Source organism: Apium graveolens, chromosome 1, assembly GCF_009905375.1.
Source record: "Apium graveolens cultivar Ventura chromosome 1, ASM990537v1, whole genome shotgun sequence".
Lineage (NCBI taxonomy): Eukaryota > Viridiplantae > Streptophyta > Magnoliopsida > Apiales > Apiaceae > Apium > Apium graveolens.
Genome location: NC_133647.1, coordinates 199,784,122 through 199,803,543, shown reverse-complemented (window position 1 = coordinate 199,803,543; position 19,422 = coordinate 199,784,122). Strand labels below are relative to the sequence as shown.

General features: G+C 39.3%; 2 protein-coding genes across 2 annotated transcripts; one reads left to right on the top strand and one right to left on the bottom strand.

The window, feature by feature from the left end:
• Positions 1-596: 596 nt before the first annotated feature.
• Positions 597-2,087, bottom strand: LOC141678189 (glucan endo-1,3-beta-glucosidase-like). Its single transcript, XM_074484444.1, has 2 exons — positions 1,842-2,087; positions 597-1,773 (listed from the first exon to the last, which is right to left on the bottom strand). Exons 1-2 carry the CDS (start codon positions 1,918-1,920, stop codon positions 728-730), a joined length of 1,125 nt encoding a protein of 374 aa, XP_074340545.1. The 5' UTR covers positions 1,921-2,087; the 3' UTR covers positions 597-727.
• Positions 2,088-9,533: 7,446 nt separating this feature from the next.
• LOC141716663 (uncharacterized) lies at positions 9,534-11,537 on the top strand. The gene has a single exon (XM_074518865.1). It carries the CDS (start codon positions 9,534-9,536, stop codon positions 11,535-11,537), a length of 2,004 nt encoding a protein of 667 aa, XP_074374966.1.
• The last annotated feature ends 7,885 nt before the right edge of the window (positions 11,538-19,422 follow it).

Genomic DNA, 19,422 nt, shown 5'->3' with positions numbered 1-19,422 from the left:
TAATATTAATTTATATCAAATCTAAATGCAGGCGTGAAGCGCGGCTTTATTTACTAGTTACATATAGAAGAGATGAGTGCATTCAAATAATGTTTAATATTAATTGAAATTAACCAGTGGCTACTTGAGAAGTATGGTTGTCAATCGGATAATTCGGATATGGATGTCTATATCTGTATCCGCATCTACAATTGTCGGATTCGAATACGGATAATATTCGCTTTATTTCGGATATAGATAATATCCGATTTTTCTCGGATACGAATTCAGATATTTTAGACGAATATCGGATTTTTTGAATTTTTTGATGGCCGTGTAGTATCTACCATGATTTTATAATATTTTTTATGATTAAACACACATTATAAACTAAAAAAATTAATTTTTAAATTATATACAATTATATGTTTATATGATTTAAATATCATATATATATATATATATATATATATGTACTTATTCGGATTCGAATATTTCGGATTCAAATATGAATAATATCTGTTTTATTTCAGATACATATAATATCATCTTTTTCTTGGATACGAATGCGGAATTCTATGACGGATATCGAATTTTTCAAAAAATTTTGACAGGAATAAAAAAGATTACAAACTTTTATTCTGCGTTAGAAAGGTAAAACTAGTACATAGTGCGAGATAATGACTTGCACAATATTTAAACAAAGCGTGCATACCATTCTGTAGCCGGAGTACGTACATATATAGCATTAAGTTCCATGGAAATTAATTGCACAGCGAGGTTGTTTATTGAGACCAAAGATGCCAAAGTTCCTCTGATCCTCTGGTTTCTTATCCTCGTCGAACATTGCAAATAAGTAGGTTTCAATAGGACCAGGCCTCTTTGGAGTACCAATAGAAGTGACATGTTTTACCAGATTCTCATAATAGGTGCAAGCATCTTCAGAAGCCAAAAGTGTTCTTCTACCGTGTCCCCGTGGCGGCCCTGGCGTATGCCTATAGCCGGTCTCGGTTATAACAGCTTTCACCTGATACCCTCTCCTTAAGGAGGAGGAGACAGTTCCATTCAACATGGCTGCAGGCATGGCTGCAGGACCGCTATTTTTTTCTAGAGCAGAATAGACGCCGTCCAACATTGCATCAAAGAGGTTATAGTACTTGAGACCGTTATCTGTGAATTCTGGGGATTGTTGTGTGAACAATACGTATGGCAACTTTATTCTATTATTGCTAATGTAAGCATAGTATGGGTAGACAGTGAACAGAATTGGTTGGTTGGTATCAGTTAAAAAGCCGATGATTGGATTCATAAACCACATCACATCTCTCCTGAAGTTACCTGCTGATGGTGGATACGATGTTTTCTCATCGATGACACTCGTGTCAAGAGTCGTAGACACTCTCACTTTCTGAAATAGGCCTGCATCTTTAACTGCATTGAAAATGTTGGTCATTGCAGGGACAACAAAGGTTGCATACCTTGATTGGGGATTCACAGGAGTGACTTCATTCCCTACTGATATGTACTTGACTTTCACGTCGGGGTAGTTTAGAACATTTGTTCGAACCCATCTCTGGGCGGAGGGGATGTCTGAAGCCAGTTGCTGAAGATCTGTGTTTGGCACACCTAGTACCAGTTCAATGCCTGATCCCTTCAGCGCTTGCAGAACTTCTGGGTCTGGCCAGTAAATTCTCATAGCCCCTATGCCTTGTGACCTGTACAGATCTACCACTTCTCTAGGTGATGGCAAATTGTTTCCGTCCCTTCCATAAGCCACTCCAACAGTTGCTGCACCTGTTGATGAAATTGTTAGCAAACTAAATGAGTGCTTGCGCACGTGTGCTAGAGGATAAAAGAAATACCTGTTAAAGTTGGTTTTGCAATTAGCAACATGGTAAGAAATGCTAGAGTAACCAGTGAGAAAAAAGGAGATGAAATCATTGTTGTTCTTCTCAGTCTCACATCCAAAATTGCATAAACAAGTAAGAGCTTAAATAAAGGAATGAGCTCTTTGAATCTTTCAAACAAACACTGCAATGCAAACAATACAGAGATAATCCAAGTAAACCCTCAGTCAACCATCACTCTATATTTTAATGGGTTAAATATAGACTAAACCCCCCAACTACACGAAAATTGAGTATTTTTATTTTCATCTTGGTTAGGGCGGTACAGAATTCTGGTAACCCGGACCGGATCGGTTTACCAGTCCAAGACCCGGACCGGATCGAATATACCTGGTCCGGTCCCGGTCCTTATAATTGAAAATATCCGGTCTTCGGTCTCATCATTCCAAGACCTAAATGGAACTGAATTCATATATATAATTATTTTATCTTTACTTTATTTCCTATAAGATCATATATAAATATTAAACATTCACCCATATCATATTTTATTGATCCAAATTAATGGATAATAAATTAATATAATAAAATATATCGAAACTACACTTTAAATTATTAAATTTCTCACTTCATGTGATAAAATATTGATATTCATATACTTAAAAATTAATATTTCTTTTAAAATAATAAGATATATAATTACTTTTAAATTTTTATTCACGTACCAAGTAACAAACTTTTTAATGTCTATAAATTTAAAAGAAAAAATAAAATAAAATTATATAAATAATTTTTTTATATAAATATTAATTAAACCGGTCCAAACCGGGTTTTTCTGGTCCGGTCTCAAGACCGGATAGAACCGATCCAGTTCTCGGTCCTTAATTTTGAAAAATTCCGGTCTTCGATCCGGTCCGTTCCGGTTCAGCCCGGTCATGGTTTTGACCTTTTTGCAGCCCTAATCTTAGGTACATTAAAAAATATATTTGTACTCAGTATTAGTTTCGGGTTTACCCTTGCATGTACTATACCACATGAAATAAATAAATATACACATAAATATTAAAATTAAAGTAAGATAAATTTATATTTATATTTAATAAATTAGTATTGATTTGTAGTATTATACATATTTTATAATGTTGTTTGTAAATATGATGTGAATATATATACTTAGTACATGTTTGTAATTATTTCACTGAAAATATTAGTATTTAAAAAAAAATTATTATTTTTTTTAATTTTTTGAAAAAATATCAATTTTTTTTTAAAAAAATATAAATTTTCCGTTAATCAAAACATTAATCAATCCTTAAATTTAGAATGATAATTTATAAACACCCTGAATTTATTTATTGACACCTAAATCTATTTTAGACTAAAATAACTATAATCTTCACATGTCAACCTTGTATCTTTTTTTATGGCCACGTTTAACCAAATAAACTTCATAAAATCATGCCATGTAGAACAATGGTTAGGGTGTTCTTTCTAAGCTAATCAGTTATATTTTTTTGTTCGTAAATAACCTGCTGCCATTACCCTTAGGTGCGTATTGGATAAACCTTACGGTTCACGCAATAGCCTGCAAACCACATGAACCAAGGTCGCATTTAAGAGACAGGTTCTCATGAGACATAATGATGAATTCTACTTCCGTGAGATTTGAAGGTGTTATTAGTAACCAAACTGAATCTCACGTGTTGTTTTACAAAAATCCAATATTATTTTGTGATTTAGTAACGTTCTTAATTTTTCATTTTTTTCAAATCATTAAATATTCTTGTGAATCAAAACTGTTTCAAAGTTTGTTAGTGATCTCCAAATAGTAAGTGTTATTAGAGATATATAAAATTATCAATATTATAATAAATAAAAGAACAGACTTAAAAGTATTTTAATATTAATAAAAGAGTTAAGGAGCAAAAAAGCTTTTGTGTTTCAGTGCGTGGAGCAAATATCCCCCTATAGTATTAAAAGGATCAAGTAAGCCCTTTATCATTAAATAATGAGTTCAAATAAGCCCTTGTTATCATATTTTGTTAACCGTGGTTATATATTTTAAAATCAAATTTAGATTCTTTCAAGGAACACGATACAATATATTATGTATTGTAGATTACATTATTTTACTATTATTCAAACATGCTACGCTACAATGTCCTAATACAGTCCTATATATAACTAGCATATACCCCGTGCGATGCACAGATTGTTTTTAACACTCGAATAATTTTTTAATAATATATTTTATATTAAAATTATTAATATATTAATATAAATTTTCAATAGTTGAAAAATAAATTGAGGAACATAATAATTTATAATAATATATGTTTTATGATAATTTGAGACTTGACTGAAAAATAAATAATATAATATATAATATGTCCATGGGACTCCAATCTTGAACCTGTATAATTTGTTAAAAATAAAGAATATAAAAATTTAAATATAACACGCTGTTGACGGGATTCGAACCCTGAACCTATGAAAACAGTTTATATATTAATATAATGAAATTTAAATCATGGATCCGCCCATGCCTACCAGTCAAATTTTTAATAACTTTTTGGGTTAAGGGGTAAAAAACACCTTGTATTAAAAGGGTGAGAGCAAATAAGCCCCTCTACTTTATTTTGGTTCAAATAACCCTCCTTATCAAAATGATGGTTCAAAAAAACCACTCGTATCATATTTGATTAACCATGGTTACTATTAATATGAAATATAGTAACATATCTAGTTACTTTTCAAATTAATTACATTAGAAATTTATAAATTATTTATACTTTCTTATAACTAATTTATACCCAACGCACGGTATGTTTTATTAATGTAATTTATAAAATTGATATATAATTTTTTAAAATTATTTTTAAGAAAATTGAAAAATAATATTTTTAAATCCAATTGATTATATTTATTTTATTAACACTAACGTGTAGACCGTGCGATACACGGTTTTTAAAATTTACTTGTTCTATTTTTTAAAATTTATTTTGATAATTTTTTTATGTATATGTATATTATTACTTTACTTCTTATATTTTTCCAATTTTTTATTATTTTTGATAAATATGTAAATATTAAGAAATATATGGATGCTGAATTAAATTAACTTTTTTTTGCGATGTATATTATATAACTATATACATCAGAATATATAATCATATTCTAGCTACGGTGGTATCATCATATTATATTTTAATGTTTAAATAGATTATTTTTCATGATTGATCAAACATATAATCATATCTATACTATATTATAATAGACGAAATATTAAAAGTTTGGTAGTCGGTCGGTCGGTCGGTACTTGCTGAAATTACTTAATTATCCTTACTTAACTATTTTTTATTAAACCACTAAATATTGAAATATTATTAAAAACTAAGTTTAATAAAAAAGTTAGAGTTAATGAGCAAAAAAGCCCTTGTGTTTTAGTGCGTGGAGCAAATTCCCCCCTATAGTATTAAAAAGATCAAGTAAGCCCTTTATCATTAAATAATGAGTTCAAATAAGCCCTTTGTTGTGCCTAAAATCAGCCATGGGCCGGATTTATGGCCCATAGGGAGAACTGGGCCTTGCGGATGGCAGAACATGGGGTATTAGACACGTATGGATTATTATTGTAGGGGTATAGGGAATATGGTGGTTGCCTATTTGAAGGAGTGTTAGCGAAGGAAGGCTAGAAGCACGCTTTGAGGATGCCAAATACCCTACGGTTTCTGAGGTGTGTCAAGACACCGGGGTCTTCAGGGCATGCTGCTTAGTTGGGGCTATTCTGACAGTAGCAAGAGGCCTGCAGAAGTAGTGTCCTAGTCGAAGACGAACTCTACAATGGGACAGCAAGAAGGAAACGACTCCTAATGACTTACAACTACTTGCAAACAGATTTATTTGATGCATGTATGGAATATACATATATATGGTTGATAAATACAATAATTATATGGATAAGTAAATGTTAGTGGTGTATTGGTAGTAGGACTCTCTTATCCTAGCTTAAACCTAGCTAGATAAGGATCAAGAACAGCCCTAAGCCTGGGCAAAAACGTGGTTGGCAAATCTGATGAAGAGTCCAACAGCAACTAGAACTACATGCGGACTTGATTCCTATAAATATAGGATATGTAGGTCATTTGCGGGGTTACACACATACACGTTTCTCTATTAATAATTGAGAACAAACATTCTGTGAGATCTCTCGAGTACATCTATGACTGAGTAGGAATTATTCAGTCATCACATATCGGGAACCTTGCAAATTCAGTCCAAACAAAGCCTTGCTCGCCACCGGATTCCGGCGAGTCGGGCGTATACAGCTGTCACGAATAGGCCGTCGATTAGGCCTAAATCCAGGCGTGCTTCCCGTTATTTCAGCGATTTCCTCCAAAAAGTGTTGTACCATTTTCCTCTCACAACATTTCTGGTGCTAGAAGGAGGGGCATTATCGTGCTTGAATTAATCTCTAGAGAGGAGAGATGTCGGGAAGTTCCGGTAATGAACGAACAGCAAGCGAGAGTCATAATGACCGTGAAGAAGGAGATGGAGGAGTTACGAATTCGGAGCTCCTCAGGAAGATTGAACAGATGAGTTGTAACAGCCCGCACTTCCGGACTATTAAATCTAAATACAAAACTAAATTTCAATACAATTATTAATCCAAAATTCTATTACAATGGTGACTATTACAAAATCGCAGCTAACTGAAGCCCAAAATTTAATATACTCCAATCTTAAGTCCTCGAAACTTCAATGCTATCCAACTCGAACTCTTAGACGAAACCTGAATTTGTAAGTAATGAGCTATACAGCCCAGCAAAAAAATAATCGATCTAACTAGTAGGCCAAGTAACACATACATATATAACAAAATACGACATTCTATACGATACGATATACGAAACAAACACTTTCGATACATATTCTTATTCTTATTCTTATTCGATACACACAATACACATAACACATAAACAACAATAATTTGAAATCCCTAATTCATGCCACGACCACTACAACCCGGCGATAACAGTCCTAAATTTTCTGAAAACTGTCACCACAATCCGGTGACTGCGGTCCTAAGTTCTTATTCGATATTTTCACAAACCATGGCACAAATCAAAGATCCAAAATTATCGTCTAAACACCACAGAGATACAATAATACGTATACTTGTAACATATAATACTTTCAAATATATAATCACTTAGCCCAAATTTTGATAATCAAATATACATGTATAACACACAAGTTTGAAAACACTAGCAAAACCGATCGAAAACTTACCTCAAAACCTGATCAGATCTGAATATAGCCTTTTTGACCCTCTAAACGACGTTATTTTGAAAAACACGAAACATAAAAGTTGTAGATAACGAAAAGATCTTTCCGAAAAGTCCAGGATCATTGAATTCCGACTTACGATGAATTTTCTATGAATTTTACAAGATTTCTGATTTTTGTCGAGTAGAGCCCTACGAATTTTTATATTAAAAATGAGGAAGACGAATATGGTATATTTATAACGATACCAAACCCTATATTTTAACCTACAAGTTATCCATATTAGTATCTGATTCAAATTTTAGGCCCATTAGTCTAATTCAATTTTAAATCCTAGTCCTTATCTAATTTTAATACTTTTATTCTATTATTCAATTATTAATCTAATTCTAAAAATTACGGGATATTACATGAGTCAAAAGATTGTTTCCTTGGAGAAGAAGTCTCTAAGAATGAAAACGTGGAGGCGAAAATATGATGGTAGTGGCCAAAAAGCTAAAAAGGCTCAAGTCTCGCCGGTTCGCCTTAACTTTGATGATGAAGAAGAGGACCTGGAAGATGATCAGAAGAAACCAACGTTTTCTGACGTTGAAATTGATCAGGAAAATCCCGATTGGGATACCGATGAGGAGGATTATCGCGAGTCCGAGGGGTCCCCCACGCGTAGCATCAGCGTGTTTGATAGGATGGGGGAAAAGTTGAATAACAAGGACCTGCGTTATAAGCTGATGGAGACACGAGATAGAGCTGAATGGCGAAAGCAAACAGAGAAGTCAGCCTCAAAGGGGTCTCAAAGAGAAAAAACAGTCTCTCGGACTTCTCAGAGGGAGAAATCAGGTTCTCGGTCTCATACCCAGGATCGAAGATCCCGTTCAGTGAAGACCCCGGTTGTGGAAGAGGAGGAGCGCAGTGCTAGCTCTCATCATAATTCTATGATACCCTCCAGTGGGGATTCCACTGATAACTCAGATGTTGAGGGTAGTCTCTTCTCGGATGGGGAAGACAAGCAATATAAGGTGAAAGACTTGAGGGAAGCCCTGAGAAGGTTAAAGGCCGAAAAGCATGCACGCTCTAGTTTGACTGTTACATCCCCCTTTACGAGAAGAGTGAGGGACTCTCCTCTTCCGCGTTCTTACAGGGGGGTAGGGGACTTAAAGTTCAGTGGAATCACAAATCCCGTGGAATATTTGAGCCGCTTTAGAACGGAAATGGAGGTGTACCAAATTAATAAATTGACTAAGTGCCGTCTACTGGCTGCTACACTAACGCCCACCAGTGGTTTAAGAGGCTTCCAGGTAACTCAATCAGGTCCTGGAGGCAAATGAGCGAAATGTTCCTGTCCCAATTCCGGGCATCGGTAGCATACGCCCCACCTGCCAATACGCTGGCAAATATCAAGCAAAAGGATAATGAGACTTTGAACGAGTACCTGAAGCATTTTAACGATGAAGTATCCAAAGTGAGGAAAGCCGCAGAAGAGACTTATAAGAATTTTTTGATAATCGGGGTTAAGCCATGAACGGATTTCTGGAAAGAACTTCAGCGACGAGAGCCAAGGACTCTAGCAGCCTTTTATGCCAAGGCAGAGCCCCACAAGGTGGTGGAGAAATCTCTGGCTAAACTCAAAAGGGACAATAACCCAGGAGGCTCGGGAAATTGGGGCAAAAATAAAAGGAATAGGTCCTATAGCCCCAAAGGAAGGGGGTATGCTCGTAGAACCTCATATGGGACGACCCCGTATAGTGGAAACCAGACGGAGAAGTCAGAAAAGGATGATAAGAAAGCCCTAATTACGGTGAATACTGCTGGCTCTCAAAGGAGCGCAGGTTATAAATATCCCGCCAAAAGAGAGGCTGCTAGGTATACGGAGTATACCCCCTTAACTGCCCCAATAGGGCATATCCTTGAAGTTGGGGGGAAAAGTGGCATTTTCCGTAAACCAGCCCGAAATGGGCCGCGTGGAAGGAAGGATATGGCTCGATATTGTGCTTTCCATGATGCTGATGGACATGAGACGGCGGAATGTCGTCACTTGAAGGACCACATAGAGGATCTGATCAGAAAAGGGTTTCTGATGGAATTTGTAGCTGAAGAAGCTAAAAGGTATAAAGATGATAAGGTGGGAAAGGAAGGGGAAAAAGGAAATCCCGAGAGACCCGTAAGGGCCAAAAGCATCCATACTATCATCGAAGGTCCTTACATTGGGGGCTCAAGCCGAAATGCCATGAAGAATTATGCTCACGAGGCAAGGGGGCAATCCTCACTAATGTCTGTAATCTGTCAGAGAGGCCTCCCAAGTACTTTAAAGGGGAATCAGCCGACGTAACCTTCAAAGAGGCAGACGCCCGACACGTGCATCACCCCCATAATGATGCCTTAGTCGTAAACGCTTTAATTGGAGGAGCTAATGTATACAGAATGTTGGTGGATAATGGGAGTTCCGTCAACATCCTAGCCTATAGCACTTACCAGAAAATGGGGCTAGTAGACAGTGAATTATTACCCTGCTATAATGATGTGTACGGATTTACTGGTCCCCCCGTCTTGGTGGTGGGGCGAATTAAATTGCCTGTTACCTTGGGGGAAGAGCCTCGGACAGCCACGCGAGCCACTGAGTTTTTAGTGGTAAATGAAGATATCTCCTATAATGGGATTATTGGCAGACCCATGCTAAGGGAAATGAGAATTATTACGTCTATTCATCACTTCTCTATAAAATTCCCTACCCCTAATGGAATTGGATGGGTAAAGGGCTGCCATGCAGACTCTAGGGAATGTTACAGCAGAGCTCTGTATTTGGCTATGCGAGCAAGTAGGCATCTGTTTGATGGGGGTTCAAGTGAAGAGTGCTACCGATACTTGGAGCCGGCTAATGAGAAAAACGGAAATACCCCTCAAGAGTGGAAAGTGAAGTCAAAAAGGGAATCTTGTAATGCAATTATGATTTTCCAACATCCCGGTGAGGAGCCATACACGGATGTTGCCTCTTTTCAGGGGGTAGGTACCCATAAAGAAGTACTCTTGTCGGAGGCCCCGAAAATTGGGAAAATCACAGAAGTTGTAGAACCCCTGGTGGAGGGGGTAGTTGAAGAGGTCAATGACACTGATTTTGAAAACCTTGATGTCAGTGATGTTTTACCCGAGAAAGAGGAAATTAAAGAGGCTCAACTTGGGGTGGAAATAGACCTTGATCCTCGAATGCCGGAATCGAGTGAAAAGGCAGGTACAGCTGGAGACACCGTCTCAGTTATGGTAGATGATTTTGATCCGACAAAGGAACTCAATATTGGAAAACAGCTAAGTGCCGAATTGCAAATAGCCCTGACATCGTTCTTGAAGAAGAACCTAGATGTCTTTGCATGGAGTCATTCTGACATGTTAGGGGTGGATCCTAAAGTCATGTGTCACCATCTGAATATTGACCCCGACAAGAGGGCTATAAGGCAGAAAAGAAGGGCTATGAGTGGAGAAAGGGCTTGGGCTCTGAAAGAAGAAGTCGACCGACTATTGAAAGCCGGCCTAATAAGGGAATCATTCTACCCCATGTGGCTGGCGAATCCTGTCTTGGTTAAGATGCCTAATGGAAAATGGCGTACATGTGTGGACTTCACTGATTTGAATAAGGCATGCCCAAAAGATAGCTTCCCATTGCCTCGTATTGATCAGCTAGTGGATTCAACGGCAGCTCACGCCCTTCTGAGCTTCATGGATGCGTACTCGGGGTATAACCAAATCCCTATGTATGAGCCCGACCAAGAACATACATCCTTCATTACTGACAGGGGGCTATATTATTATATTGCAATGCCCTTCGGTCTGGATAATGTTGGGGCTACATATCAAAGGCTAGTCAATATGATGTTTAAGAATCAAATTGGGAAAACCATGGAGGTATACGTGGACGATATGTTAGTAAATTCGAAGGTGGCAAGGGATCATATAATACACCTTTCAGAGATGTTTAACATATTAAGACAATTCAGGATGAAGCTGAACCCCCAGAAGTGCATATTCGGGGTAGAGTCGGGGAAATTCTTGAGATTCATAGTGAACCACAGGGGTATTGAGGAAAACCCCGCTAAAATCAAGGCGCTATTAGAAATGAGATCCCCTCAGAACGTTCGAGAGGTGCAGAGCCTTACGGGGAGGATAGCGGCCTTAAACCGATTTGTCTCTAAGTCATCGGACAAATGCAAGGAGTTCTTCTCAGCTATAAAAAATGGAAAGAACTTCGAGTGGACAACCGAATGTGAAGAGGCCTTCACCAAAATCAAGGAACAGCTAGGGAATCCCCCGTTGTTGTCTAAGCCCTTGGAGGGAGAAACCCTGCTGCTGTACTTAGCTGTCTCAGACTATTCAATCAGTGCAGTATTGGTCCGGGAAGATGAGCAGGTGCAATACCCTGTCTATTACAATGAGTAAGAGACTATTGGACGCTGAGACCCGGTACACGAATATGGAAAAATTGGCCTATGCCCTAATTTTAGCCTCAAGGAAGTTGAGGCCGTATTTTCAAGCACATCGGGTGGAAGTCAGAACTTCATTTCCCCTAAGGCAGGTTATGCACAAACCTGAAGCTTCGGGAAGGATGATGAAATGGGTTGTCGAGTTGGGGCAATTTGATGTGGAGTATAAGCCCAGGACTGCTATTAAGGGGCAAGCTTTGGCCAATTTCTTCCTGGAATTCCCCTCTTCGTGTGAAATAAGTGGGAAGGAATGCGCCACTAAATCAACACCTATGGAAATCCCCATGGAAAACTGCTCACCTTGGTGGACTTTATATGTTGATGGGGCGGTGAATGGGAATGCAGCAGGCTCGGGTATAGTGTTGGTTAGCCCTGAAGGGCATAAACTCCAAAGTTCTATTCACTTTGGCTTCAAGGCAACCAATAACGATGTTGAATACGAGGCACTAATAGCAGGATTAAAGCTGGCCCTCGAGATGAAGGTTGAGAATCTCAATGTGTTTAGTGATTCGATGCTAGTGGTTGGACATATCAAAGGAAGCTTTCAGGCTAGAGGCCCCCGTACCGACCTATATATGAGGCATGCACAAGAGCTAATGGGTAAATTCAACGAAGTCAACCTGGAACAAATTCCCCGCGCACAAAATGCGGATGCAAATGCCTTGGCCAAACTAGGATCTCAAAGGGAAGCTACACTGTTGGGAGTAATACCCCTGGAGATCCAAAAGCAGCCTAGTATCTTTCAGGCTGAGGTCATGGGGGTAGAAGTCCAAAGGGAAAAGTCGTGGGTCACTCCCATTTTGGACTATATCACAAAAGGAACACTCCCTGTGGACAAAGATGAGGCTAGGAGGGTTAAGTACAGGGCAGCAAGGTATATTATCTACAATGAAAATCTGTACAAAAGGGTTTTTAACAGGCCTCTTTTGAGGTGTGTAGCTGGAGACGAATATGACTACATTATGTGGGAGGTATATGGGGGTATATGCGGGAACCATGCCAGAGGAACTTCTGTTGCCCATAAGATATTGAGACAGGGATATTACTGGCCAACTCTACAAAAAGACGCCCATGAGTTCGCCCACGCATGTGATCGATGCCAAAGGTTTGCTAACCTAAATAGTCACCCTGCTGTACCTTTGAAGCAAATAACTAGCCCTTGGCCCTTTGCTGTCTGGGGGATAGACCTGATTGGGGAATTACCTAAAGGAAAAGGCGGGGTAAAGTACGTTGTAGTAGCCGTTGATTATTTTACCAAGTGGGCAGAGGCTGAGCCATTGGCTACCATTACGGCAGCCAAACTGAAGGAATTCGTTTTTTGGGCCATTGTGTGCAGATTCGGGGTCCCTTATAAGTTGATCTCGGATAATGGGAAGCAATTCAACAGTAAAGAAATGCAAAAGCTTTGTGATGACTTAAAGATCCATAAGGGTTTCTCTGCAGTCTGTCACCCTCAAAGCAATGGGCAAACTGAAGCGGTGAATAAGATAATCAAGCATACCCTCAAGGCTAAGTTGGAGGAGAAGAAGGGGTATTGGCCTGAAGAACTGCCCATGGTGTTATGGTCTTATAATACTACACCCAGGACAACCACTGGAGAATCCCCATTCACTTTGGCTTACGGATGTGAGGCTATGGTTCCTGTGGAGATAGGCTCTGGGTCATTCGGGCGTGATAATTATAACCCCATAGATAATGAGGTTAATCATCGGCTGTATTTGGATCTTGTGGAAGAAGTACGGGCCACCTCCCACCTGAAGCTAGCTGCCTACCAGCAAAGGACCCGTAAGTACTTTGACAAGAAGGTTAGAGCCTGGCCATTGCAGGTTGGGGACCTCGTCCTAAGGAAGGTAAGATATGGTAGTTTGAAGTTGCTGCTCTGGTTTTGGCCGAAAGCTTCTCTTGAATAATGAAATTCAACTTGTGTGTTTTTGTTTTATGAATTGTTTTGGCTTGGTTGATCCACTTTTGTTTTGATTTATTACCTTTTAACCATGGTGAATTTTGTGTGGTTTATAATCAACCAACCTTCCTTCCTTTTTTGGTCATGCTTATGTCACTTTCCTATGTCATCTTCCCACACTTGTCCTCTTCTTGTTGGTTTGATGACATCATCATCACTAACCTCTTTGATTAGCTCCTAATTACTTGGCTAATGACCGTTGATCTGTTATACGGTTCGCTTAACTTTCGTTCTCGTTTATTGTTTGAGGGATCATACCCGGGATCTTATTACTTGGGTTCCCCTAAACCTTTCTCAATATTTTATATTCCTTTTATGATCCTCTCTTATAATCCTTGAATTAAATCCTTTTAATCATGTTACCTTATACTCAATTCTTTCGGTATCTGGTGGATTTTCGGGAAAAATTAAAGTGTTCGAATTTGGATTCTGATGATCTTTACATACACTTATTTACTTTATGGAATACTAATACGATCTTAGAATTTTCATAACAGTATTCATATATAGCGTGGTCTGATAATTTTCCTTAATCAGCATCATCAGCAAAAGTTACTATTCATCCGTGTTTCAAAAATTCCAAAAATTGGGGTTATTACAAATCTCCAGAGAAGGGCGTCGAGGAAAAAGAGCCTTCCCCTGCTGCTGACGCGTTTGGAGCTACTCCAACCCATGAGGGTTAGTATGTTTTAATATTTTCCTTGGCTAGGCCATGAACTTTAATACCTCGAAGTGGGGTGGATTTTATTGTTTCCTTAATTTTCATTATCTCAGGCCTTTGTGCCAAAACTTGGTTTCATCTGGATGAGGGTGCGGGCACCTCTGAGTGCCTCGCAGGTTGTAATTTTTTAACGACTTGATCCACTCTACGTCGCTTCTATAATTAGATTATGTGCCATATTTCCTTAAGTGTTTCCATGCATACTCTAGGGTATTCCCTAGTAGGTTAATATCAACTTGTGATATATGCCTTGAGGTCAGTGTTAAAATAACCAACCTGTTAGAATTTTACACATACCCTAGCTATATTATCCTGTGCTAATAACCCATACTTATTCCCGTATATCCCCTAGGCATACTGCCTTAGGAATACATATTTCACTTATCATAGTGAGCCTAAGCCGCACCCTATGTCCGTAGACCATAAGTAGGATTTCGTTATCACCATATGATATCACTCCAAATTTTTATTAAGTTATGATTTCTTGTAGTATATTTTGAGGGTAATTTCCTTACCTTTCTGTAGGTAAATTCCTTACCTTTCTGTGGGTAAATTCCTTACCTTCCATGGGTAAATTCCTTACCTCTCCATGAGTAAATTCCTTACTCTTCCCGTGGATAATTCTCCACAAATAAGCTCAGCTTTCGGGGGTAATATTGTGCAATCATTTTACCACCTTGCGTACCCCCCGAGCCTTAAACATGTATATGACCTGTCTCACTAGATTTCATATAACATGCACTGTTACAATATTCCCATGTCCATCCTTAATGTATTCCACACTTATCCATTTCCCGGGTGACCAATAAATCTATATTTGTTTTATAGAATTCCAAGGTACCCATATATCCCCTGGACTTTCCCATTAGCCCTTGTGTTTCCTGATTAACAGGTCCTGAAGTTATTCCACTTCATGTTAGAGACAGGTTTTGAAGTATCCTTACTTCATTTTGAGTCTTACACATTCCCGGCTTTCCCAAGCCATATGCAGCCCTTAGCCATTATCCGAGATTCGTATAACCCTAGTGTCCCCAGGTTCTCCGAATCCGTTCCGATATAATCCATGTTAAATTCATTTTTATCCATTCATAATATTCCACTTTCAATAAAACATAAAATTTTTAATTTTCCTTGTAGCCATCCTATTCCCAGGCTATTCATGATAAGTGTATATGCCTACACACTTTTATTCCAAGTTATTAATTTTTGCTTAAAATTATCCCATTTCAAGGCCAGACAAGATAAACGTATGTGCCCATATATGCATGCTACTACCCCCCGAGTTCTTTAGCATCAATAATTTTTATGGTGAAGAACTAAAGCAGGAATTATCATATCAAGAAACATTCGTATTACTCAAAGCAATTATATTCTAAGTAATCATGTTATATTTGTTTTAAACATATGGGCTTGACTGCGATGATTGCGCAAAAACAAAAACAATAATCTATATGCCAGAAGTAGATAACGTAAAAACAAGTCATGATCTATTAAGGCAAACTGCCTGAACGTGTTTTCCCCGGAGGTGTACATGTACTACCTTCTGGCTGTCTACTGAAACAGGTTAATGAGCTAAATGAATAATCCCTAAAACATAATAGCCCTAACTAATGGGCTATCTTTATTTATCCTATAGCCTGAAAGAGGCCTATGAGAGAATTACCTTGACTGGTTTACTGATAATACTTCTTCAAGAGTTCAGCATTCCACGCCCGTGAAAGCAATTTTCCGTCCAAATCTTCCAGATGATACGTGCCTTCCCACAAGACAGTCTTTATTTTATACGGGACTTCCCAATTTGCCCCGAAGGCTCCATGTCCTGGAATCTTCATGTTGGGCAAATCGCATTAAGATATCAAACTTGGTTCATTTCTTTTGACCGAGGCTTTCATGAGTACTATGAGAATGCTCATATATTGTTAATTATTATACATATTATTTCGGTGGGCTTATTGCTCACCCTTGCTTTCTTCTTTCATCACACAACATCAGATAGACAATATGAATAGGACCAAGCTCCCAATTCGCGAGCGGATAGGAAACGTTCCGCAGTTTCCTGTAAGCGTTGATGTCGTTATAGCCGAGGTAGGATCTACCAATAGGCTAGGCTTTCAACTTTTGATGTACCAGACTTATGTATATTTATGAATTGTAATAATGGCAAAGAATACGTAAAATATTCAGAAACCTTTTTTATGGTGAAATGGTTTATAATTGTGGAATAAGATGACTTGTGTTATTTTTGGATATTCATCTCTGAGACTATAACTTGTGGTGTGTGTGTGTGTATATTGTGGGGTCACAGTACGCAGTAGTTGGTTGACTGTTAAGATTAAGTATTGATAAGGGAAATGGAACTCGTGACAACCCGAATCCCCGACCCCGGATTTGGGGGTGTTACAAGATTCAACAGCTGGGGGGTCAATGACCAAAGGTTTCACGTTAAGGGTCTGCTCCACGATCCGAGTGTCTGAGGCTTCTTCACTAGCATCATTGATCACACCCTCGACGGGGTCAACCTTTGGAACATACCCCTCTTTGGCCTTCTGAGCCTTCACCTCTTCCAGAACTTCTGCGGCCTCTGGTCTTAGCTCAGCCCAGGGGATATCGGGGAATTTCTCATACGCTATCTTCACACAGTCCTTAATACCAGCCTCACGACCAGTATTAAAGACCAGCTTTTCCCTAGCCACTTGAGCCTCACCGGATAGGCTCTCAACTTGAGTACTCAAACTGTCAACCTGTTTGGATAAGCTTTTGTTCTCTTTTTGACACACCTGTATGGATTTGGATAGAGACCCCTTTTTCTTCTTTAAACTAGCCTCAGACAACTTCAATTTGGTCAAATCTCCTCAAGGCCTTTAACCTCGGTCTCTTTCCCTGACAAGCTAGTCTTAAGCTGCTTAATCTCTTCCCTCAGCTTTTTGTCGCTGCTAGCCACCTCCGCGATCTGCTCCCCAAACTTCATATCCAAGAATAGAGCCTTTGCACTAGCCAGGGACCGGTCACGAGCAGCCTCCACCAACCTTAGCTTGTCCCACTCTGCTACAGCGGTCTCTGGGATTTGATTCCCCGCCATCTCATAGAACTTCTGCTTTTTTGGTGAACTGTGAGATGGGGGGTCTTCCAGAGAAGGCTTCAGCCTTTTTGCAGATCGGGAACCAGAGCTGGCAGGGAGACCGGCAGGAGGGCGAATAGCCTTCTTCCTGGGAAGCCCGGAGGAGTGATCTTTTGAAACCTGGCGAGGGGGGCCTGTGACACAGGGGTAGCTCTCAAAGCAGCTTCAACTTTCACATCCTCTCCAAAAAGGTCATCATAGCTTGTGGGGTTCTTCACAAAAGACATGTCTGCAATGCAACATAAACACGTTAGCCATAATAAATAGGGAAATAAATGGCATGTAAAAGAAAAATGTGTTAAGAATGCGTGTGAAGGGGGTACAGGAACATATATTTCTCAACAAGCATAAGAAATTAAGTAAGGAAGGGACTATATGAGAAAAGGGAAGAGCCCCTTGGAAGAAAGGTCTCTCCAGCAAGAATGATACCTGGGTTAGGAGTCGCGTACTCCTTGGGTAAACCAAACTTTAACTCACATAAATTTTCTGGGGTAAAAAGACCAGAATCATCCTTTAGGCCCTTATACTTCTCCAAAATACCCGGGGCTCTAGCTAATTCCTCTCCTTCCAAGGGAGATTGAACATGCATATAGGGGGAGTCGTTAAAGGTCGTACGATACGAGGGGCAATCATAACAATACAAAAATTGATTGGCCCAACCTGCCATCGTTTGTTTACAACTTGTCATGCACTTGCCATGATGAACATTCCACAAGGTATGGTAGAAAAACCCACTAGACCTACCTGATGGCTTTAACTGGTAGAAGTAGCCTAGTTCATATGTTGTCAAGGCCTCAGAATACTCTTGGTGATAAAGAATGTACATACTCGCAGCTGTGCGGTATGAGTTGGGTGTTAGCTGGTGAGGGGCTAGTCCGTAAAAGTTGAGAATCTCAACAAAAAATGGGTATAAAGGGAGAGAGAAACCCTGCTTGAAGAATTGGGCCGATATTACTGCTTTTGGAACAGACTGATATGATTTAAGGTTGGTAAAATTCTGGCACCTTTCGTGGTGTTGAGGTACCACCAGAGTGCACCCAGAGACTATCTTGTCTGACAGGCTATCAAGGGTCACCAGAGTCATGGAGGGTTTCAGGAAATCGTATGGTTTTGGGTCTATATGGGAATTGGCATCATCCCCGTGAGAGTAGCTAGCAGCTAAAGCAATCTCATTATCAGAGGGTTTGTCAGGAATCAAGGACTCAATCTCCTCAGTAAAAAGTTTTGTCCTACCTATAGGGGTATTCTGGTTACGAGAATCTACCTCCTCGTCAGAGGAAGCCAGGTCAACAGGGCTATTACCTTTGGAAGAAGAGGTTATCCTTAGGGATATCTGGGCTCTTAGGGGGTCAAGTACCTTCACTTTAGAGCGAGTTCGGCCACCTACGGTAGAGGCTGAAGATAGGAAGGCTTGGGATAAGTTGACAGGAACAAGGGCATCACTGGCTGTGTTTTCAGAAGAGGAGAATACACCGCCCATGGCTGAACCCTTAGAGTTGCTGGAAGCCCTAGAGGTAGACATCTGCAAAAGAAAAAATAGAGTAAGTTATCCACTCTAAGATTTCTTACACAACGTGAAGAAGGGGCTTCCGTGTGACTAATGAGGGAAGGATATAGGGGTATCAAGATTGGTAAGGACCCGAGAAGGCAGGCATGCATAATGGATATAGACTACAGGGTCCTAGGGGTCTAAAAGGTATTCAAATACACCTGAATTATGGGGTATTAAGGAAGCTGGCCTAACCCCAGGAGGGGTATACCCCTAATCACACCCTGAGCAAAGGACCTAGAAGTCTACGAGCCAAATATCAATATAGGGTATGAAGATTGGTCGAGGTTATCCATAATTACGAATATACGGGATATGAAATAGTTGATTACGAGATCACAAACACAATCAACAGTCGATTTGCTCATGCATGTAAAAAAAAGATATATATACATATACTAAGGGATAGGGGCGGAGGAAAGTGAAGAGTCACCGGAGAATAGGGCCGATTCCGACCAATATTCACTACATCAAAACGCGCGGTGAAGCA